The sequence below is a fragment of the Hydra vulgaris genome, chromosome 15, assembly GCF_038396675.1.
Source record: "Hydra vulgaris chromosome 15, alternate assembly HydraT2T_AEP".
Lineage (NCBI taxonomy): Eukaryota > Metazoa > Cnidaria > Hydrozoa > Anthoathecata > Hydridae > Hydra > Hydra vulgaris.
The window spans coordinates 47,913,126-47,937,195 of record NC_088934.1 but is presented as its reverse complement, the minus strand read 5'-3'; the positions used below and the strand labels follow the sequence as shown (position 1 = coordinate 47,937,195).

The 24,070-nt window shown below is 28.7% G+C and overlaps 1 protein-coding gene across 4 annotated transcripts in view; it reads left to right on the top strand.

The window, feature by feature from the left end:
* Positions 1 to 23,306, top strand: part of LOC136091295 (uncharacterized) — a 131,627-nt gene extending 108,321 nt beyond the window's left edge. For 2 of the 4 annotated variants that reach the window (XM_065818677.1, XM_065818678.1), the window contains exons 12-16: positions 6,419 to 6,510; positions 7,530 to 7,556; positions 13,810 to 13,883; positions 20,051 to 20,209; positions 23,104 to 23,306. In XM_065818677.1, coding sequence (XP_065674749.1) covers positions 6,419 to 6,510; positions 7,530 to 7,556; positions 13,810 to 13,883; positions 20,051 to 20,209; positions 23,104 to 23,293 — 542 coding nt within the window. In that variant the 3' untranslated portion in view covers positions 23,294 to 23,306. The remainder of the gene's footprint in view (positions 1 to 6,418; positions 6,511 to 7,529; positions 7,557 to 13,809; positions 13,884 to 20,050; positions 20,210 to 23,103) is intronic. The other 2 variants (XR_010643874.1, XR_010643875.1) reach the window with 1 other exon arrangement.
* Positions 23,307 to 24,070: the final 764 nt, after the last annotated feature.

Sequence of the window (24,070 nt, the reverse complement as noted above, 5' to 3'; positions counted from 1 at the left end):
CATAACCTACATATTTTTTAGTCAACTGACTCTAATTTACAAAAAAATATAATTGTATTTAGTTTAATACCAAAATGCATTTGTCAAATTTTGATATTGAATTAAATACAACTTTATTTTTCACTTTTTCTAAAGGAACTTAAAGAAAAAAAACAAAACATTGATAACTCATTTAAAAAAAACAATTTCTCTGTTAAATAGATATGCAACTTATCTTTCTATCTACTTACAGATACAACCTATATGTTATTTTTATCTTTTTTATTTTACACTTTCTTTAATGATTCGTATGCATTAATGCCGAACTGATATGAGTAGACTTCTGCAATACCTGTGTAATGGTTGTGGTTCTGTTGAAGTTGATGTTGAAATAATTACATTGCTTTCTTCATTTAAAAGTCAAAACTTTTGGTAGAAACTCTGGAAAGATTAAACACTTTCAATCTGAAATGGTACCAGAGTCTGTAAATATTCCTTTAAGTATTGAATAGGAACTTGATTGTATTATTATATAAGGACAATCACCGATGCAACCAGTTACACATAAGACATAGTTATCAAAATTCACAAAGAACTGACACTTCTTGAAAATGGTGGTGCACGTAGCAATTATTTTGAAAAAGCTTATTCATTTCTAATGATCTTGAAACCAACAAACGTTGAGGCTGACCAGGCATTTTCTTTCGTTGGGCTGTTCAACTGTTTGGACCAATAAAGTTTGAGCGCGTTGTGCTTCCTTAAATTTATTAATTGCATTTCGAAGCACATAAAACATATATTTCCTTATTTCTGACATAATTTCTTAATATTAATTAACATTTTAAATGAACATGTTTTTCTCCATTGCATATAATGTTAACTGCCTTCATTTAATAAATATATTTCTGGTTTAAAATGCACTGTTTTTATTCCATTCAATACTGTGTAGATGTTATATTGTTTTTCAATCCTAGGATTAATGTTTTTCAATTCCAGAATTCCGGGATTGAGAAAGACCTCCGGGATTGCAATCCCTAACTACATGTTACATGTCTAAAATAACAAAGTCTAAAAAAATATAAGCTAGCAACTTTGGTTGCTTGTTTATATTGTTTTATTATTTAATTGACAACCATTTTGAAAACTGTAAAATAATTATTGATTAAAATTTTTGATTTAATTAACAGAATTTTTAAGAATCCATAAATAGTTAATTTTATAAATTTGTTTAAATTTATTTTTAATTTAAATAAATTTGTTGTGTTTGGTACAAATTACTCCCTTAATTTAACTGAGATTTGTAATCTGTTACTATTTCAACGAGATTGTTTTTTAAGTGCATAAGTTTGTAGATCAGGTGCAAACCTTTCATTGGACAAGTTTACAATGTACACTATATCCTATATTTACACTATATCCTTTTTTTTTTTTTTTTGCAAACATTCGCTTCCAATAAGGCTGCAAGCAACCATTAATTAGAGTTGGAAGTTACTGGAAAAGAAAAGATGAAGATTATAGAGCAAGGTAACAATTGACAGACAACTTAAAGGATTGCAAATTATATGAATCAGGAAAGCAAGATGAAGGATGCAAATTCCAAAGTAGATGGCACAAGAGACACTAGCTCTTTAGAGCAGTGCCCAATATAGTATTTGTAGAAAAGAGAAAGAAAAGCAACATTACGACAATGTGATAATGGTTGGAGGTTGGCTGCAAGATCAGGTCTAACTATGTTTACAATGCGTTTTTGCACCTTGTCTAAAATAGAAAAGGCATCATTAGAAGATCCGCCCCAGATATGGCAACAGTATTTAATACAAGGCCGGATTTGAGATTTATTGAGATAGAGAATAGAATCCGAAGTAAGAAAGTGTCAAGCTTGATAAAGAGATGCAACCTTAGTAGGTGCTAGTTTTGCTACAGATTTGATATATGGTTTCCAAGAAAAATCGAAAGTAAGAGTTAATCCTAGAAGATAAAGGGTAGACGGCTCATCGAGTACATTACCATTCATAAATGTAGGATGATCTAGTATATTGCGATAACGATTACCTTAAAAAAATTGAGTTTTATCTGAATTGAAGTTCACCTGCCACTGTAAGCCCCATTGTATAGAAGAAGTGAGATCCTTTTCAAGCTCAAATGCCCCCTCCTAGCAATCAGAGAGTGTTGGCTTCTTATCACAACAAGAAAAATGGTAGTATCATCAGTAAACAATGCCACCTTAGATGTGAGAACATCTGGAAGATCGTTAATGTAAATTAAAAAGAGTATAAGGCCGAGAATAGAACCTTGAGGAACCCCTGAAGTTACAGAATAATAAGAAGAGTGCTGTCCATCGAGGATAACTTTTATACTACGAGTGGAAAGGAAGGATTCAATAATCTTAAAGATGTTACCAGATACACCGTAAGATGAAAGCTTATGGAGAAGACCAGCATGCCAAACTTTATCAAAAGCTTTAGAAATATCAAGAGCGATGACCTTTACCTCTCCACCTTATAATGCACGATAAAACCTATCGGTTATTACTGTTATCAAATTAGCTGTAGAGCCAGAAGATCGAAATCCATATTGATGATCAGAAAGTAAGTTATTAGATTCAAGATGAGAGTTAAGGTGTCTAATTTTAAAATAACACAAAATTTTGTGTCTAAATTGAGATCAAAACATCAATAACTTTCAACTAACTTAAGATCAAAACAAAGTTTCTTCATAATGTAGATGTATACAACTAATCTTTGAAAAAATCAATTTTAAAAGTTTTTTTTATCAGTTAGATTTTTTCTGTAGCTATAGATGTCAGTACCTTTTTTTATTATTGATAATAAGTACATTGTGTAGGTGTTAATATAAACTGTATTGTCTTGTTTTGAGAGATCGTAATTTTTAAATCAGTAGGATTTAAACTCTTTTGCTACCAAATTTAAGCATCGCAGCAGTTCTACAAGTACCCTAAGAGGGTAATAGTAAACATTTTTGGCACTTTTCCTCCCTTTACAGATATATAACCCCATAGTCAAAGTTAAATAAACTTCAAGTTTCTGTAGGCAGGCTATTTGCTAGCATTGGCAATTAACTGGTGGCGATTCAAAAGACCACGCAGTACCATTTAGACACATACATTTAATGAAAATGCCTTTTTTCTTCTAGTTTAATGTCTTCAATGACTAAAAACCTGCAATATAGTGGGAATTCTTTTGGAAAATAATATAAGGAAAGTATATAAAAAATAATATAAAGAAAAGACCTTACATGCCCGATGCATTTTACCTTGCACAATTTATGGCAAAAAAGTATATAATTTCCAAATCAAAATCAAATAAGGTGTGGATTACACATTAGCTGTCATTAGCATAGTTATAATAATTAGCGTAATTAGTGTATATGCCCTTTTTTTAAAACTAGAAAACTTTTTTTTTAAACACTTTCAAATAAAAGTTCAGACATCATTAATTAAAAAAAAAAATTTCAAAACACTTTTAACATAATTATTATTTTTTTTCAAAAAATATTTATAAAATGTTGCAATTGTTCATAAAATATGACTTAATCTAAGTAAACCAAAATTATAGAAATAAAATGTGTATATGTGTCACTGTTTATTTATGCAAAAATTGAAATTTTAACTTAAGACGCGTTTGCAATGTTGCAATCAAATTAACCATATTTTGTTACCAACATTCAAAAAAAAAGTTTATGCAAAACAAAAATACAATTGTTAGTTTCTTTGAAATAATTTATAAATAATTATAAAGGGTTTTTTAAATTAATATAGTACTTTTAAACTATCCCACAATGTTAACTTTTCTTTAGGAATTTTTTTTTTATTATATCAGGTTTTCTGTTTCCTTTAATACCAGCAACATTTGTGATTTAATTTTTTTTGAAAGTTTCGTCGGTTTTCATCTAATCATTGGTCTCTTCAAAACATTAAATTACAGAATAATCTTTTCTACAAATCTTTTTGCATATCACTATACAGTCGGTTGGAAGGTATCAATAATGTTACGGTTGGTTGGAGGGTATCAATAACTTTACAGTTGGTTGGAAGGTAATAAACAATAAGTGCATGTTTCCTGCTATAGTGAGAATTTGATGGCGAAATTATCTACAATATCCTTTTTTTTTTATTGGCTAATCAAAAATCTTTCATATTTTCTGTTTTTCTCTTGTTAATGTGGGATTTCTTCACTATTTTCTTCTGATGGTCTACTTTCTCATATCATGTTTTACACTTGTAAAAACATATCGGTTTTTAACATAAAAGTTTTCACTTGTATAACCCAATCTGGCTAAATAAATTGTTTTCCATACTACTATTTCTTGATTACTGTAACCAATACGTACACAAATTGTACTTAAAAAGTATTTATTTTTTCTATATAAATTCTTACCCAATACATTTCTTTGTTTTTTTCATGTTTAAATCTGATGAATGAATAATGCTTGTTTTTCCAAAATTTATGCAGCTCAAAAGGTTTTATTGATTCTTATTTTTTCATCAAAAAACCTGTTTCTTGATGAAAAATATATAGTATAGTCAGTTCAGTTTTCTGTTGTTAAAATGTCGTTTTCAATGACATTTTAACAATAGAAGCTGCCGGTTCTAGTCAAGAGCTTGATAAGCCAGTTTCTTAAACTAAAGCAGTATATAAGATGGCTGCTGATCAGCAGCAAAGAAGTTTAGTCTCATTTATGAGCAAGTGATTTTTGGGAGGATCAAACTTAATAATGTAAAAGAAGGTTTTTCAAGCTTTATGATATGAGAATCAAGCTCAAAAAGTAACTCAAAAACAAAAATTATTTCCTTTTTTAATTCACAAAAAAAAGTTTACTTATGATAAAGTACAAAGATTTTTCAAATTTTCAAAGATTTTTCAAAGTTTTTGTTAATAAGAATCAGATGTCAGGCTGAATAATGTCTTGCCTTTACCTTGCCCCATCCATACACACATACACCCCCATTAATTATATAAAAAATTAAAATTACTGCAACAATGTGTACATTGTTGCTTCATAAAGATTTTGGGTATAAAAGTAAGGTGGGGCTATACTACTATAAGATAAGGGTTCTTATCTCCCTCTGTAAGACCAGATTAATTCAAAATTTTTTTGACACAATAAATTTAGTTTTTAAATGATTATTTAAATAGGAACTCTTTTTGCAACATATCACACAAAAATGTCCACATATACCAGTATGAGTTTTAAATTTTGTAAAAGCATTTTTTTTTTTTTTTTTTGTAATTCACCTTCCCAAGGCCGAGAAGGCCACTACAGATGAGGAGGCTACTTGTGGTTATAAATCTCTCTCAACTCTATAACTCCGAAACACGAACCTTGACGAACAAGGCTGCTGCGCGGAGAAACAAGTTGAGTTCAAAATCAAATTTAAGTTGAAAAAACAAAATACATGAACATAAAATGATAATAATAATATGTCACAGTAAAAACATATTTTAGTACTTTGAATGGACTCAAACTTTTTAGAACAGCCTCAGTTCTTCTTGGCATTGAGGTAATAAGAGACAATTTGGTGACATAAAATATTTCAGTGATATTTTATGACACTACGCTTTTATGATGGCTTTTCTCAAAACTGCAAGTTAGGTTGGAGGTTGTTAAGAAATTTCTGCTTTCATATTTACCCAACATTATTTGATGGGGTTTTAATCACGTAAATTGTGGAATCTATCTGGAATTCAAATGTAAGTTTGGTGGCTAGTGAACATAGACTTAGTGTGCTACAAACTGCTCGACTCTTTGTCTGAAAACATGATATGTTGTCACACTTTTGCAGTCCAATCCAAGCGTTCTTTTCAAAATTTGAACCTTGTTTTTTTTTTGAGAACGTCTTGACAATATGGTATGATTGAAGATTAAATTCTATGGGAAGTTATTATCAAACTGTGCAGGCACTTACATTCGCACTAGAAAGCTGTTGAGTCTATTTCTATGTCCTTGTCTATGTACTTTACAGCCAAAAAGCATATGTTATCCATTTTTGAAGTGTTAACTCTAAGATTTTTGCAGGATTTTCCTGGATTGATGTAATCTGTTGGGCTGAATGATGTCATGAACAGTTGTCTTAAGCATCTTCAAATGTGCAGCACTAATTTGTTCAGATTTTTCATCTGAACAAATGCAAAAGTTGTACTATTGAATATTTATTAAGCGATGTTGTGCTCTAAATTAATAATGATTCAATTACACTTTATTATTTAAATATATGTATATATATATATATGTTGTTTTTTTTATTTGCTTCTTTATGACCTACCTGTTGTTGTTTTTTTGTTGTTGTTGTTGTTTTTTTTTTTGTTATTCTTGTTTAATGTTTTTTCTGTTTACTTATGTTTGTTTCTTTATATCCTTGATTTTTAATTTTTTGCTTTTTTACGATAGTTCCAAATAAGGATTAAAATTTTTTTTTTAGATGGAGTCGGGATGTCAGCACCAGATATTGGCTTGTTGTTTCTAATTATTGCTATTACTACAATATTAATTCAAGTCATGTCTTTTAATAAGGTACTTTAAAATTTAGATATGTAATGCAAATTTAAGAATAAATTATACATCTATAAAATACAATATGGTTAAGTAATTTATAAATAGTAAAACCAGAAAATTTGAAAGGAGAATAAATAAGAGAGATCCATATATGAGAATGTTTAGGATTGCCATCTCAGGAGTCGGTTATAAGTCTCTTGTTAGCTATTATAAGCTTAAAATGAAGCTAACAAGCTATGTTGGGAAGTTATTAACATTAACTATGAATGGTTTGCCCTTAATGACATGGTTGACTAAAAATAAAAATAAAGTTCTTATAAAAAATATAAAGTTTACCTTCACTTCATTAAGCGCAACCAGAGAGCCCGAGTAGTTATTACACTGAAAAATAGGTTTACTGTTTAGGTTTGTAAAGTATCATTTAAAATGAGTTTTTTGTTACTTCAATAATTTTAATGAATGTAACACTATCATCATCATCATAAATGTAACATTAGTGATGATGAATTTGGATGCAAATATATAATTGCATTTTTAACTAATTGATACAAACTACAAAGCTCAAAAATATCTTCACTATTTTTAACAATATAATTATTATTTAGACATAACATGTTTTTTTATTATTCTTTACTTGTAAAATTTAAAAATTATTTGTTAGATGAAAATTTTTGTGCATTTTAAAATTTCTGGATTCTGTGTTTTTTAGAGTTATTTATCCATCATTTTTGATTTAGGCGTTCTATCTTTGATGTCAATATTTTTTTTTTTTTAATTCCATCTCTTTTTTTTCACTTTTTCAACTGGCATGAGGATACGGGTGTCGAATCTCTTTAAAGCACTATATCTTCTATATATTTTGGGCTCAATTTAATATTCTGCAAAATATAAGTAACAAAATCTTGAAATAAAAATTTGTGTTGTTTAAGATTCACAAATTCATTCAAGTATATTATAAAGTGTAAGCATATTATATTATTCTAAAATATTATATTATATTATATTATTCTAAAATAATTTTGTTATTTTTGTTATAGCTATACAACAAATTTGGTGCAAAGAAGGTAAAATATTGTTTGTTTTTTTGCAATATTTTAATCATTTAAATTGCAAAAACTGTACAGCAGCAGTGTTAAATAATTTTTCAGTAATTTAAATAGTAGAGGTTTTGTATAGGTTTATTCTTATTAAAAGCTGTGCTCAATTATTAGACTGTTGTTGTTGTTTTTTTATTGCAAGTTCACTTACAAGAACTACTTATAAAAACCATTTATGTTGGAGCACTCCGAAAATGGTTATGGACAGTCATTGAGCAACAAAATAGTTATAACCAGGAGCCCTAATTCATCCAGGGGCCCTAGCATAGAGGAGACTACTCTTAATAATAATCTCTCCAAACCCCAAAAATTTTTCCAAACATTTTGCAATAATAAAAGATACACAGAGAAACGAGTTGTGTGTACTACCGAGGTACAAAACTAAAGTGTGGTAATGCCAGGGATGTGTCAGGTTATGATCTCCAAAATTCTTTTTAAGCTGATTTATAAATTCTTCTGCATCAGCTTTATCATCATAGTTCTTAAAACTTTAAGGTTGGCTAGATCACTTGCCAACCTTAAGTAAACTTTAAGGTTGGCTAGGTTTGGATTTCTTTTCTCATTTTTTTTGTGATGGCCTTTGTGCTTTCTGTGCGTTTGTGCGTTCTGGAAACTTTAAAAATATCTCGGAAAATATCACTTTTAAATGAATTATTTATAACAGTACAGAGAGGTTTTGAAATAATGTGTGGGACTAGTTTAAGGAGAAATGTAGGTACGCTATTAGAACCAAGACTTTTTTCAGTTTTAAGTGTGTTTGTAATGAGACCAGATATTTCATTTTCAGCTACAGAATTAATAAAAAATGATTTAGCATTTAGAATATTAAAAAAGTCACTAAATATGCGTTTAGGGGTATGGCTTTGCTAAGTAGTTTGTTATGTATAGTGCTAAAAAAATTATTAAATATATTAGATACGGCAGTGTGATCATTCATAAGATTTTTGTTCAATTTAAGTTTAAAAAATGTATTGTGTGTAGAAGGTATAATATTAGTGATTTCTTTTATTCCCTTCCAAGTGTTTTTAATATTATTCAGATTATTATTAAAATATGTAATAATTAATGTTTAATAAGTATGTTTTTTTGCTAAATTTTAATAAATTAGAAATTTTGTTTCTATAAAATTTAAATTTTGCAAATAGTTCATTTTTCTTATAAATATTTTTTAATTTTGTAAACTTTTTATAAAGTTTGTTTTTAACTGAAATAGATTTGAGTATTCCATATGTAATCCAAGGGTTTTAATTTTTAATTGGTTGGTTAGTATTTTGTAAGATGCATGTTGGTCTAAGATTTCATCAAATGTTTTTAAAATAAAATTCATGGATTTATTAACATCATCATCTTTTTTAATGGAGAGTTACCAGTTGATATCAGAAATTTCTTCAAATAAATATACTTTTATTAAATTTTTTGAAGCATCGTCTGTAAATTTTTACTTTTTTGGGGTGGTTGGGTATGTCAGGAATGCAAATAAATTTTGCTATGTGGTCTGAAATTGAAATTGTAAGGTTACCTGAGTATTGATCAGTTGAATGAAAGTTCATGAATATGTTATCAATGGGAGTTTTTTATGTTGCCGTTATGCCTGATGGTAAAATTATAGAAGGACTTAGATGTTAAGATGTTAAAGAATCAAGATATGTAGAAAAAAGGTTAGATTCATTGTGACTAGTAGATCCATATTAAAATCACCCATTAGAAAGATCTTTTTTTTTTTTTCGTTACTTAACTTTTCAAGTAGAGGAGTTAAGTGGGAAGAAGTGAGTTCATGTTGATTTGTTGAGGGATGACAATAAATGTAGCCAATTATTATATTTGATTCACAAGGTTTTGCAATCTCAACAAAAATAGACTTAAAATATTTAGAAGAGTAAAAAGAATAGCAAACATATTTTTATCCTTTGCTTAAGCAGAATTAAAACAGGAATAAGCCTTCTCCATTTACTTTATTTTTCAGCATTAGTTTTAGCCTTAAGTTTATATTACAATCTGAAATGAAAAGCAATGACTGGTAATAAGTTATAGTTATTTAAATACAATGATTGTTAATAAGTTATAATCAACAAAAATATTGTAAATTGTAAATTTGAATAAGTTTAAAAAAAAACTTTAAAAAACAGTTCTATAAAATTTATATAAAACTTTGAAACATATGGTCTATAGAATATCTGATATAATTTTGTATAACAATTCATAATTGCTATAGAAAATGTTATTTATAGCAAAAAAAATGTATAGAAAAATAAAAGAAACCATTCTTTAGAAAATGGTTTTTTTGCAATTTCAACATATGTTTCAAAAGTTTTTAAAAAATTCTATAGAACTTTTTTCTATTTGTCTTTTTTAAATTTAACTAACCCCTATTTTATAAACAATGCCGAAATCTATTTACAGTAAGTCATTACTTGAGGGATGTTGAATTGTTACTTACAGGACTAATTTCTCCTATAATTCTACGATTTTATCAAAATGCAATTTAGCTACCATTTATTTAGAATGTATGATGCAAGAATTTAATTTGAAATTAAAAAGCAAAAAAGTAGCACAAATAACATTATTAATTGAAATTAAAAAATTTTAAACATTTGGTAACTCAATGATAAATTGTTTTGTTTGAATTTATTTATTTTTTTCATCAAAATAACTCACTTGAGCGTGGAATTGCCCATATATATATATATATATATATATATATATATATATATATATATATATATATATATATATATTTGTTATTGACCTCCTCAAGGCTGAGAAGGCCACTACAGATGAGGAGGCTACTCAATAGTGGTTATAACCCTCTCTCAACTCTATAACTTCGAAACATGAACCTTGACAAACAAGGCTGCTGCGCGGCGAAACAAGTTGAGTGCTGTACTACCAGAGGCCTGGTGGGGATCAAACTCAGAATATTAAAGTGTATATTAGGGTTATGAATTTTTTTTAACCCCATGCTCCTGTACTGTAGTTTCATGAACTTTTACCTAAAAAGCACAAAATGAACTATTATTTGCATATTATTTTTATTATTTGCATATTATTTTTATTATTTGCATATTATTTTGATATTATTTTTATTATTTGCATATTATTTTTATTATTTGCATATTATTTTTATTATTTGCATATTACCCATATCCTGGTCAACTTGTCCACGTTGCGCTCAACTTGTTTTGCTGAGTAGCAGCCTTGTTCGTCAAGGTTTGTGTTACGGAGTTATAGAGTTGAGAGAAGGTTATAACCACAAATAGCCTCCTCATCTGTAGTGGCCTTATAAAAATTATAAGGCCGCTACAGATGTAATATAAAAAAATAAAAAATATGCTTTAAAAAAAGTTTACCCCGCCATTGAAAAATCAATTTTGACATAAGTATCGATTAGGGTTATGACTTTTTTTCAACCTTATCCTCCTATACTGTAGTTTGATGAACTTTTACCTAAAAAGCATGAAATAAACTATTATTTGCATATCTTTTGAAAAAAGTTTATCTTGTCATTGAAAAATCGATTTTTACATGAAGAGCATGAGGTTGAAAAAAAGTCATAACCCTAGTGTATATATATATATATTAAACATGTATATTAAACTATATATTAATAATGGGTTACATAATTGAAGTAGAATTACATGTGTTAAAACGTAGTTTACAAATTAAAAATATTGTTGATTATTTTGGTACCTATATATGATTCACATCTTTTTACCCTTACTCCAGGTTGAGGCAAAATCATTCATTAAAAACTTTTCCTGTAATCTCCGAAATATGAAATGAACAAGTTAATTCATTGTGAGACATTTTAATTATAAAAATATTATAACCACAGCTAAACCGCTTGTGGTTTGGACAACATTTTTGTTACAGTTTTTCCAAAAGTGTTCAGAACTTTTATTTATAACCTTTTAAACTATTTCACAATGGCCTAATTGAATCTTGTTTTAATGCTTATCAAAAAATGATAGTTAAAAATAGTATTTTGAAAGACTCTTTTTTTTCTAATTCTTCTGACTATAATTCAATCAAGCTTTTGTTAACATGGTCTTTGAGTGTCTTTATCATGATCATTGACTCTTTAATCTCATCATGAGTCTAATAGTTTACATAATTAACTAATGAACTTGTTGCTTTCAAAATTTTATTTTAGGTTTGGATTCTTTTATTCTACAACTGATTTCCTAACTGTATGTTAATGATAATATACTTAAAATATCAATGTTATAATATACTTTAAAATATCAAAATAAGTCAAATCAATTTATAAATCCAGGCATTGTAAAAATTGGGCTTTAAATGTGATATTATATACATAATAAAATTTTTTTTATAATACTTGATTAAACACTTTATTGTATATATATACAAACACATATACAGCGGAGAAAATAGAATTAGCCTCACCTTTATTTCTCATTCTAATTAAACAAAAATGGCAGTCAAATCATTATTAAATCTACTTTATTTTTTATTTTTTTAACACTGTTCTACATACTTTGTAGGATTTCAACACTGTTCTACATACTTTGTTATACAAAACTTAAATATATTTATATTTTTATATATCACTTTGTGTGATATTTACATTGTGTTTCTTCTTTGTGTATATAGTAGAGTGAAAACTAGAATGAAAGGCAATTGTTTGCAATTTTTTTACCTATTTTGCGTACATCACTTTTAAATACAGCTTTAAAAAGTTTTGTAGCACGATCGTTTGCATATTTTGTCTTTTTTATATAAAACTTATAAATAACTAATTTAAATAGCTAAAACGACTTTTTAATTAAAAACAATAAAAACACTCTATATAAGTATATTATCATTAGAAACACTCTATATAAGTATATTATCAATAAAAACACTCTATATAAGTATATTATCATTAACATACAGTTACAATTGTATTTCAGTACAAGTAACTGAAAGATTTTATTGCGCATTAAACAGATGCTGTTGCACATGACATCAACAACTTTAAAGTTTTGCATTATTGTCTCATTCATAAGCTTTTTTCATGTGTGCCAAAAGTGCGCATTTTTTTATGCCTTTGTACAAAAAGTGTGCATTCTTTTATACCTTACAAAGACAACCTTAAAATGTACAAAACCTTCATAAGCTTTCTTTACATGGTGTATCTGGAAAAAATTTAGATAATTGAATCTTTCTTTTCTAATTGCAGTATTAAAGTATTATTTAATGGACAACACTTTTCCTTTTTTTTATTATTATTATTTCCATTAACCTCTGGTTTACCACAAGGTTCCTTTTTTGGTCCCGTTTGTCATTTGCATGTAATGATTTTTTCACATTAGATCTGCAATAGCATTTTTAGCTCCTGTCACAAGTTCAAGCCTTGGGTACATTGTTGTATAGTTTTACCTTTTTACTAATGAATGTCATGTTGCTAAAATCATCTTGTTTAACTGGTTACTTCAGCAAATTTACATTTATTAACTTTTTTTTCATTTTTTACATAAATTTACATTTATTTACCTTGATGTTCTGAAAACTCATATTTATCTAGTTTTTTGCAAACATCAAGACTTTGAAATTCTCTCTTTTCTTCATGCTTCATTGATGTTATGATTCATTTGATTTACAGTTTTTGTATTTTTAATTTTCTTTCTCTTTAGATCTTTTCATAATTTCTTAATTTGATATTTTCATAATTTACTTAACACTTAACTTAATGTTAAAAATAGGTTGTTTTTTTTTAATGTTGATTATTGATGTCCAAAATACATACTTGAACATCAAAATACATACTTTGCACTTAAACATCTTTAGAGTAAAAAGGCTTGCTTTCTATTAGGAATGCAGAGTCCCAAAAAGGACTATGGATTTGAAAATCACAAAAGAATATTTCTTCCTATATTCAGAAGTTTCAAAAATGTAAAGAAGCTTATGGACTACTTTTGGGGAAAAAATAAGACTTTTAGGTTAGAGGAACAGTCATTTTTTGAATCTAGAGTCTTTATGTATAATGGCGGCAAAGTCTCTTTAACTATGGACTTGAAAACAATAAGTTCCAGTTATTAAATCTCATGAAATTTTTTTTTGTTGCAGATTTTAAGTCACCCAACATTTTTAGAGTTCCTGGACACCAAAGATCAGGAAAAAACAGAGATTCAAAGAGCGGGTTCTATTGGGACTTTACATCCCTGATTTCTATTATTATGATAATGGTACTATTTGTTTTTTAGTCTGATTTGAACTTTAGATATTTATATGGTCTTCATTGATGTTCAGTTTGTTGACAATCTTTTTACCCTTATGTGGAATAATTGAAAGAAAGTAATTATTATTTGTTTATTTACTTAATTGTTTGTTTATTTTTTCATTTATGATAAATATTAAATTCATTTGGTAAATTAAAAAGAAATAGTTTACTTTTTACCTGGTTACTCTTACCACTTGTTTTCATTGATTTACATTTACAGCTTTTTTTTATATTATTATACAATAATAAAATTTACTGCAGTAATTTCAGTTATTTATTGTTCAGAGGTACAAAAGTTACTACAGTAATTTCAGTTATTTATTGTATTGATTGTACAGATTTTCATCCAAACTATTTAATCTCACATTTGTGAGATTAAAAAGTTTGGATGAAAAAATAATGAGATTAAAAATAGTTTGGATGAAAAAATAAGTCACATAATAATCACAAGATTAACTTTTATTTTTTTATTTATTTTTTTATTTAATTTTTTATTCAATGTTATTTTAAATCAACAATTAATTATTTTTATACATATTCAGGTTTCAATAATTTCTTTATGCAAATTATAATAGTATAATTTTAATAGTGAGGTGGAACTCAAAATTAAAATAGTGCATAGTGACCTGTGTAGTCATTGTTTGTTTCACCAAAGCATCCTAATTATTTAACCTATACTGTCATAAATTGCCATAGCAATGTTTGTTTTCTGTTTTTTATTTTGTCAATAAAATGTTTTTTTAAATAAACCAGCTCAGAAAAATGATTTTAATCTTTAACAAACAAGCCTGTTTATGGGATTCCAAAGGTTGAGGATTACTTCATGATCAGCTTTTATTTATGAACCTTTAAGACTGCTCCTTATGCTTTTTGAAATAATAACATATACGATAATAATAATAATTTAAAATAGAGTGTTGAAGTAAACTAAAAAGGATGTTAAAATAAACTACATGGGTGTTGAAGTAAATTAAATGGGTGTTGAAGTAAACTAAATGGGTGTTAAAACTAAAATGATGTTAATGTAAACTAAAGGGGGGTTTTGAATTAAACTAAATGGGATGTTAAAATTAATATAGGGATTTTGAAGTAAATTAAAGGGGTGTTGAAATAAACTAAAGGGTTTAAGTAAACTATAGATATAATAACTAATAATAAACTGTAAATATGATAAATAGTTGCAAAAGTGACATTGTAAAGAATTATCCAACTGTCTGATCCAGAAAACAGATTTTGAATTAATATTATCTACTGTGTGTTAGATGTTATAAATCAAATTGAAAACTAGGATCCAAGGAATGCATAACATTATAAGCACATTTTCAGTGGTTTTTATTACAAATGATTTCACCCCGTAGCAAAAAAAATTTAAATCTAATGCAGTAGTAGTGTAGTGGTAGAGTGATGCTACAGTAGTAGTAGTTGTGTTGTGGTAGAGTGCTTGCTGCATAAGCTAAAAAAATTCCAAGTTTAATCTTCTCTGCATCCTTGGTAATACCAGGCTCAACTTGTTTTTTCATGCAGCAGCTTTGTTTGTCAAGATTCATGTTTTAGAGTTGAAGTGTTGAGAGAGGGTTGTTAGCCACAATTAAAAGAGGAAAAACAGCCTCCTCGACTGTAGTAATAGCATTTAAAAAAATTAAATGTTCTCACCAAAGGTGATATTTCAAAGCAGTTATATATAAAAATGTAAATGCTAAAATTTCTACTGTAGTTGTTTTCTTTTTAAATATCAAGTAAAATAAAACTACAAGAATTAGCTAAATGTGCAATATATATTTCATCTTCATATTGAAAGTTAGTGACTGCTTCAATTATGTTTCTTTTATCTGCATTGCCACTGTGAACAATGCCTGTTTAGTGGTTTATGGTTTGAAGTTATGCCAGTCTTATTATCATATAATTCTATGATCAATAAACAAACTTTATTTCAACACAATGGACATAAAGTTTATTGATTTAACAATCACGTCGACAACATAAATGAATAATAATATATTTTGCAAAAGAATTAAAAGATAATACAATACAAAATGGCATTATTGTCAAGTTTAATTTTTATTTTTAAAAATTTATTCCAACCATCAGCTCATTATATATAATTTGTCTCCTTTTATCCATCACAACTACATAATTGTAAGATCTCAGCAATCTGATTTAGAAATTTCTAACCTTCTGTTTCAACTGTTCTAACCTTCTATTTCATCTATTAGGCTGTTCTAACCTTCTACTTCATCTATGTTCTAACCTTCATCAACTGTTCTAACCTTTTATTTTATCTATGATTTAGAAATTTCTAACCTTCATCAACTGTTCTAACCTTCTGTTTCATCTATTAGGCTGGCGCAGATGTATTTTTAATACATTGTTTCCAGTTTAGGATGTTGAATGCTGGATCTTCTTGACTCAATGCATGGGTTTTGCTTGTGTCTCTGTTTTTATGACTAGGCAACTCATTCTATTATCTCCTAATGAGGGTACAGCTCTAAAACTCAGTTTTATGGTTCTGAGGCCGGCTGGTAGTCATGTTTCCTGAACTCTGTGGTAGCTCTCAGAGATGCTGATTACATCAACAGCTGAAAAATATCAAAGTGTTAACAGAGCCATGTTGCGCATGGATGGTGTCCCTGTTTGTACTTTTGGTGTGCATTGCGGAGGCCACATTTGGAGCCCTTTGTTATGGCTTAGGGTTTATTAGTAGTAATGAGGTAATTGCTTGGGCTATTAAACGGTGTTCTGAGTACTATCTATACTTTGAGTCAAGTTCTTTAATCTAATTTAAAAATGAATAAAGTACCAAAAACTATAAAACACAAAAAACCATCATCATCACCAAGTTCTCTAAACCTATCGTTCACTAATATTCGTGGTCTTCGAAGTAACATTTCTTCTGTTGAGTCTTATCTCTTGCAAAGTTCACCAGACCTTCTTGCTCTTTATAAGACTAATTTGAGTTTGGCTGTCTCATCTTGTGATCGTAGTGTTGATGGTTATCTTCCTCTAATTCGTAAAGACTCCAATAGTCACATGCTTGGCCTGGGCATTTACATTCGTAAGAATTCACCCATTTGTCGTGAAACTAGGTTTGAATCCACAGACTATTCTTTCATGTGCTTTCGTTTAGCACCACTTCACTCTATTGCCTTTCTCTTTGTTCTATATCGCTCTCCTTCATCTCAAGACTGCACTCTTTTTGACATTATTTCTGATCATATTGACCAAGCCCTCTCTCTTTATCCATCAGCTAATATAGTTGTTGTCGGTGACTTTAATGCTCTTCACTCTGAATGGCTTGGCTCTAGTGTCAGTGGCTCTAGTGTCACCCTTAGATTCTTCTGATCACAGTTTGATCTCTCTAAAACTAATATCTCATTCTTCTTCATCACCTGAATCCCCCTATTATCGAACCTCTTACAACTACAGTAAAGCTGACTGGGATTCTTTCCGTGATTTTCTTCGTGATGGCCCTTGGGTAGAAATCTTTTGTCTTTCTGTCGACAAATATTCAAAAATTCTTACATAACTTCGTGGATTCAGGCTGGCATGGAATCTTTTATTCCCTCTCAACGATTCCAGGTCAAGCCTCACTCTCCTCCATGGTTTTCCTCACACTGTGCTGCTGCGATTGCCAATCGAAACCGTTACTTCCATATTTATGAGCAAAACAGACGTCTGTTTATTACTGCTAGAAACAATTGTAAAAAGGTTTTGTCTAACGCCAAAACCTGCTATTCTCAGGTCATGAAATCTCGTATTTCATCTCAAAAATTAGGCTCTCGTGACTTCTGGAAAATTTTTAATGATATCAATAATAAGGGCAAATCTATAATTCCATCTCTCGTGTATGGTTCAGACTTTGTCACCTCACCTAAAGACAAAGCCGAATTGTTCGTTAAAAACTTTTCATCAATATCATCTCTTAATTCCACTAGTTGCGTTCTACCTGATATTGCCAACAAACAGGTTGATCCATTGCTTGACATTCATATCACTCCAGCATCTGTATCTAAAGTGATTTCCTGCTTAGACTCTTCTACAGCTTGTGGCCCGGACAACATACCTGTTATTGTCTTGCAGAAGTGTTCTCCAGAGCTGTCGTCTATACTCTTAAAACTATTTAACAAGTGCTTATCAGAGTCTTGTTTTCCAGCTTGCTGGAAAGCGGCATCTGTTATCCCTATCTTCAAAAGTTCTGGAGAGCAATCTGATTCGTCTAACTACCGTCTCATAATTCTTCTTCCTATCATAAGCAAGGTTTTTGAATCTTTAATTAATAAACACTTAATTTCTCATCTTGAATCTAATAACTTATTTTTCAATCTAATAACTTACCATCAATATGGATTTCGATCTTCTCGTTCTACAGCTGATTTGCTAACAGTAATAACTGACAGGTTTTATCGTGCATTAGATGAAGGTGGAGAGGTTAAGGCTATCGCTCTTGACATTTCAAAAGCTTTTGATAAAGTTTGGCATGCTGGTCTTCTCCATAAGCTTTCTTCTTATGGTGTATCCGGCAACATCTTTAAGATCATTGAATCCTTCCTTTCCAATCGTAGCATAAAAGTTGTCCTCGATGGACAATACTCTTCTTCTTATTCTGTAACTTCAGGGGTTCCTCAATGCTCTATCCTTGGCCCTATACTCTTTTTAATTTACATTGACGATCTTCCAGATATTCTCACATCTAAGGTGGCATTGTTTGCTGATGATACTACCATTTTTGCATGTTGTGATAAGAAACCAACACCCTCTGATTGCTTAGGGGGGGCATTTGAGCTTGAAAAGGATCTCACTTCTGCTACAGCTTGAGGCTCACAGTGGCTGGTGAACTTTAATTCAGATAAAACTCAATTTTTTTCAGCCAAAAATCGTTATCGCAATAATTTAGATCTTCCTATATTTATGAACAATGATGTACTCGATGAGTCACCTACTCTTCATCTTCTAGGATTAACTCTTACTTCCAATCTTTCTTGGAAACCATATATCAAATCAGTTGCAAAGTTAGCATCTGCTAAGTTTGCATCTCTTTATCGAGCTCGTCACTTTCTTACTTCAGATTCTATTCTCTATCTCTGTAAATCTCAAATCCGGCCTTGTATGGAATACTGTTGCCATATCTGGGGCAGATCTTCTAATGATGCCCTTTCTCTTTTAGACAATGTGCAAAAACGCATTGTAAACATAGTTGGACCTGCTCTTGCAGCCAACCTCCAACCATTATCACATCGTCGTAATGTTGCTTCTCTTTCTCTTTTCTACAAATACTATAATGGGCACTGCTCTAAAGAGATAGCGTCTCTTGTGCCATCTACTAAAATTCATTCTCGTGTTACTCGTCATTCAATTAAGTCTCATCCTTTTTCTATGACTGTTCCTAAGTGCTCCAAAAACGCTTATTTGTCTAGTTTTTTTCCTCGAACATCAGTTCTTTGGAATTCGCTTCCTTCATCTTGCTTTCCTGATTCATATAATTTGCAATCCTTTAAGTCGTCCGTCAATTGTTATCTTGCTCTACAATCTTCATCTTTTCTCTTTCAGTAACTTCCAACTTTAATTAGTGGCTGCTTGCAGCCTTGTTGGAAGCGAAGATGTTTAAAAAAAAAATTTAAAAAACAAACAAACTGCATATTGGTATAAGAAATGCATAATTTTAATTCTAAAAAAGTTCATGGAATTTTATTAGAATAAAGCTTTAAATATTTCTAAATCCTATTGTTTTAGGACATTTTATTAGGTCCTAATTTGATCCGTTTGAACATTTATTATTTGATAATATTAGTAAAATTTGTTTTCTGGATCAGATCATTGCATAATTCTTTAAAATGTTACTTTTGCAGCTTACTTATCTTTATATTTTACTTCAACACCTTTTTAGTTCATTTGTACACCTTATAATTTATTTCAACACCCCTTTAGTTAACTTCAACACCAGCTTAGTTTATTTAAAACCCTTTTAAATTTACTTCAACACCCCTTTAGTTAACTTTAACACCTGTTTAGTTTATTTAAAACCCTCTTAAGTTTACTTCAACACCACTTTAGTTTACTTTAACACCTGTTCAGTTTATACCCCTCATTTCTTATTTGAGCATTTAATTTTGTATAGACTATTATAAGTTACAAAAGTAGCTAGAATTTTTGGAACTGTTAGAAAAGTCCCTTAAAATTTTGTATGTATCCCTTGTATTTCGGGGAATGTATACAAAACTTTTATATATAATTTTTATTTTTCCAGAGTAAGTTTGTGGTTTGCTTTGTGGATCAGTCAAACCATTATTCGTCTGTGTAACACCGCTGGTTTCCTTTCTGTAAATATTTTTATAAATAACTCGGTTGAAAGTGATGTTGTGGGATTAGCAAATGGTTTAAGTTCCTCCATGGTGTCAATTGGAAGGTATTTTTAAGTTTTTATTTAAACTATTATGTAATTATTAACTTTTTATTTAAAATATTATGTATATTAGAAGGAGAGGTTAGTGGTTTTGTGACAACTCATACGGACTTTGTTACTAAAGAGTTACGATGTTGTGACGAAGGGGTAAGAGGGTCAAAAACGGTCAAAAAAGTGTGTGACTTAATTTGTGGACTATCCCAATCGAAAAATTCATCATAAATAAGAAGGATATTACTACATTGGGCTTACTGAAAAAATATTAAAAGGCAGGTGGTATAAACATAAAAACTCTTTTCTTTATGAAGTAAAACAAACTCCGCTAAACAATTATAAATTTGAATATTTTTGCTTTTTTTGTTTTGTGTTGGTCGAGAAACTTTAAAAATATAATCAAAATTACATCACCTGTAGCGCCATTGCATTCAAAGTAGGATCGGGTTTTTCCTATTAAAAAGTGGTTAAACAGTGGTTGGTACTTTTTCACCATTTAACCAGTGTTTATTTACGTTTGAAATTGAAATTACAAAGAGTTTTAAGTTCAAACAAAAATGGCTACTCAGCGTTAGCACATCTAGAAGATCTGAATTTTAAGAGTATTTTCATTTTTTGCAAAAAGCTGCAACGAGCAAAATGTGCCTCAACACGCACTATTACAAGACACTTATAAATAAACACAAAATAGAGGTTCTCAAATGTTATAACATCAATAAAAATTATATTAATAAAATAATAATTTCGCACATAAAAATGATATATTTGTTAAACCCAGTTGTTTTAAGTCAAGGTAATCAGTTTGAGAACAAAATAAAAAGAAATAATATAGATAATTTTGCAAATTAATCTTTTTCAAAGATTATTCCAACTAACAGAGATAGACTCGACATTAATAAAAAAAGCAAAAAATGGTAACGATATTAGAAATTAAAACAAAGAATTGACTCTAACTAAAGAACTGAAACTTTTTTATTAAAATATATGATTTTCAAATGGTATGATCTCGTGAAAGGGCTCTCTAGCCATAGATTGTTTTCGCATAGAAAAAGAAATTGGTTGCAGAATGATACCTTGCATTTACTTTTTATAAATAAATAAAAAAAAGTCTTTATAAATAAATTAACAGTTTTGTGTTTTACTTGTAACCTTTTGTTTTTAATTTTATATAAATAAAAACTATTTAAAAAAGTTCGAAAAAGTTTGAACTTTTTTCCTAAATAGTTCGAAAGTATTCGAGTTCGAACTTTTTAAAAAAAGTTCAAATTGGCAGCCTGATAAAAATGTTGTTGTTACTGATCAAAATGTTGTTGGGTTTCTGATAAAATGGATTGAAGCATTTCTTAAAAATAGAAGGTTAAGATTTATGGGAGAAAATGTCTCCTCTTAGAACGATATATTAAGTGGTGTGCCACAAGGCTTTTTTTATTTACATTAATGATTTGCCTAAAAACTTTATAAATATTTTATAGATGTATCCCAATGATATAAAATTATTATCGAGGTTTGATTCTGTAACAAGTTTTGATCATCTGCAAAATGATCTAGAGAAAGCTGTCAACTGGTCCGATGTTAAAGTTTAATTTCGAAAAGTGTTTAATTATGCGCTTGGCAAATTTGGCAAAAACTACCACTAAAAAGAATTTAATATATGCAGAATATACCTTTAAGAACCACTGTCGCTGAATAAGATCTTGGTGTAGTATTTAACTCTAACTCTGAAAAAATAATAATATTACTCTATGTGCAAGTAAAGCAAATAAAGTTTTGGGTGTTTTAAAGAACACATTACTAGGTAAAAGTGAGTCACTAAAAATTGTATACACAACTTTTGTTAGACCGTTGATTGAATTTGCTGTGTGTTATTATCTTAAGAATGAAATTAATATTTTAAAGAAGGTTCAGGGTCGTGCTACTAGATTGATATTGCCACTAAATGTTATGAGAAAAGACTAGGTAAGTTAGGCCTCACTACTTTAGTTGTACGAAAGATTTGAGGAGATTTATTTCAAATGTACAAAATATTCAATGGAATTGAAAAAGTAATTTTAGTCAAGGAAGTTTACCAAAAAAGAATTTATCGATTAGAGCTCATCAAATTAAATATTATCGAGAGGTCATAAAATTAAATATTATCGCGAAAAAATTAAATTTTTTGTCTAGACATTTTTCAACAAACGTCTTTTTGACGTGACGTCTTTTTATAAAAAGCTAAACTAGAAAAATGGATTTTAAATAATGTAACTTTGTTACGTAATGTTAGAGCTGTCTTAGAGTAAGACTTAGCACACTTACCGAATTATCGGTTACAACTTGAATATTACTACTACTAAATACAAAATACTTCTCAAAAATTTTAAACAATTTTATTCTTATTAACAAACCATTTAAATGTCTCGATATTTCTTAATCATTAACAGAAAAGAACTTATAACAAATTATTCCTAACATAAACGTAACTACTACTAAACAATGTGTAGCAAAATAAACTTTTTAATACTTGCCTGATATTTATATATATATATATATATATATATATATATATATATATATATATATATATATATATATATATAATTACATATATATAATTATATATATATTTATATATTTTTTATTTTATGTTGAATTCATAAAAGTGATATAACACTACCACTGATACTGACTACCGAACAAATAACATATTAATTTATTTTAAAATAAGTTATGAATTTAATAATAATTTCAAAATAATAAATATCAAATTTTTTTATTTTAATTAATTTATTCTTTTATTTGATTTTTAATAAAAAGTTTCTAGTTTTCTGGTAATCTATTTAATAAATTTTTTTTTTTTTAAATGTTAAATTACATTTATGTAATGTATTTAAATAATTTATGGTTCTTAACCTCTGTTTTTTTAGAACTATTGGAGTTGCGATTTTTGGAAACATTTACTCGTGGTCGATGGGAAATGTTCATAAAAAGATAACAACGAATGACGGACTTGGCTTTCCGTTCAATCAATATTGGGCGTTTATCATAATTTCTATAGTTTGCTTAGCTTGTGTTATCATATGTTTTTGTATTCCCGTACGATTAAATAAAAAATAAGGATTTTTAACAATGTTTTATTTACGGGACACACAATATAATTGTAGCTTGTTATTCTTTAGGAACCTTTTGCATGCATGTTTCAAGGTGGATATACGGCTTCTTATTTTTAGAATAATTTTATCTTCTTTATTTTTAGAATAATTTTACAAAGGAGGTCATAAAATTTTTCATTTTTTTCCGTAACTTTAGGTAACTTTGAACAACCTTGGGTAACATTGCACAACCAAATCAAATATGTTTTACTCTCTAGCTGGTAAAAATTTGAACTGCAAAACAAAACACGGTTTATTTGAACTGCAACTGCAAAACACCTTCGAAGTTTAAACAACTTTTATCTGTTTTTATTTTTTATTCAGAATTGGACCCTAAGTGTGTAAATGGCATAACATGCTCAGCATAATATTAGTTTTAAGTTTGTTATATTTTAATGCAATTGTCGGTATAGATGGATAAAAATTACTAATTTTGTAAATAAATTACTATTTTGGACAAAATGGGATAACTTTACACAATGTACAAAATAACGACAACTGTCTTTAATCATCTAAGCACAATACTTTTTAAAACTTTAAGTAAATTTTAAAGTTTTGTAATTAATTTTAACAAAATAAAAATAACATTTATATTTTTTCTAGATGTCAAGTTGTTACAAAACCAGAAAATATAAGGAATATACAAATAATGGCCTATCCAAATGTCTTGAAGAGTTGAAATATAAAAAGTTGACTCAAAAGCAAGCTGCTGCTGCTAAATATGGCATTAGTCGAAGAACGA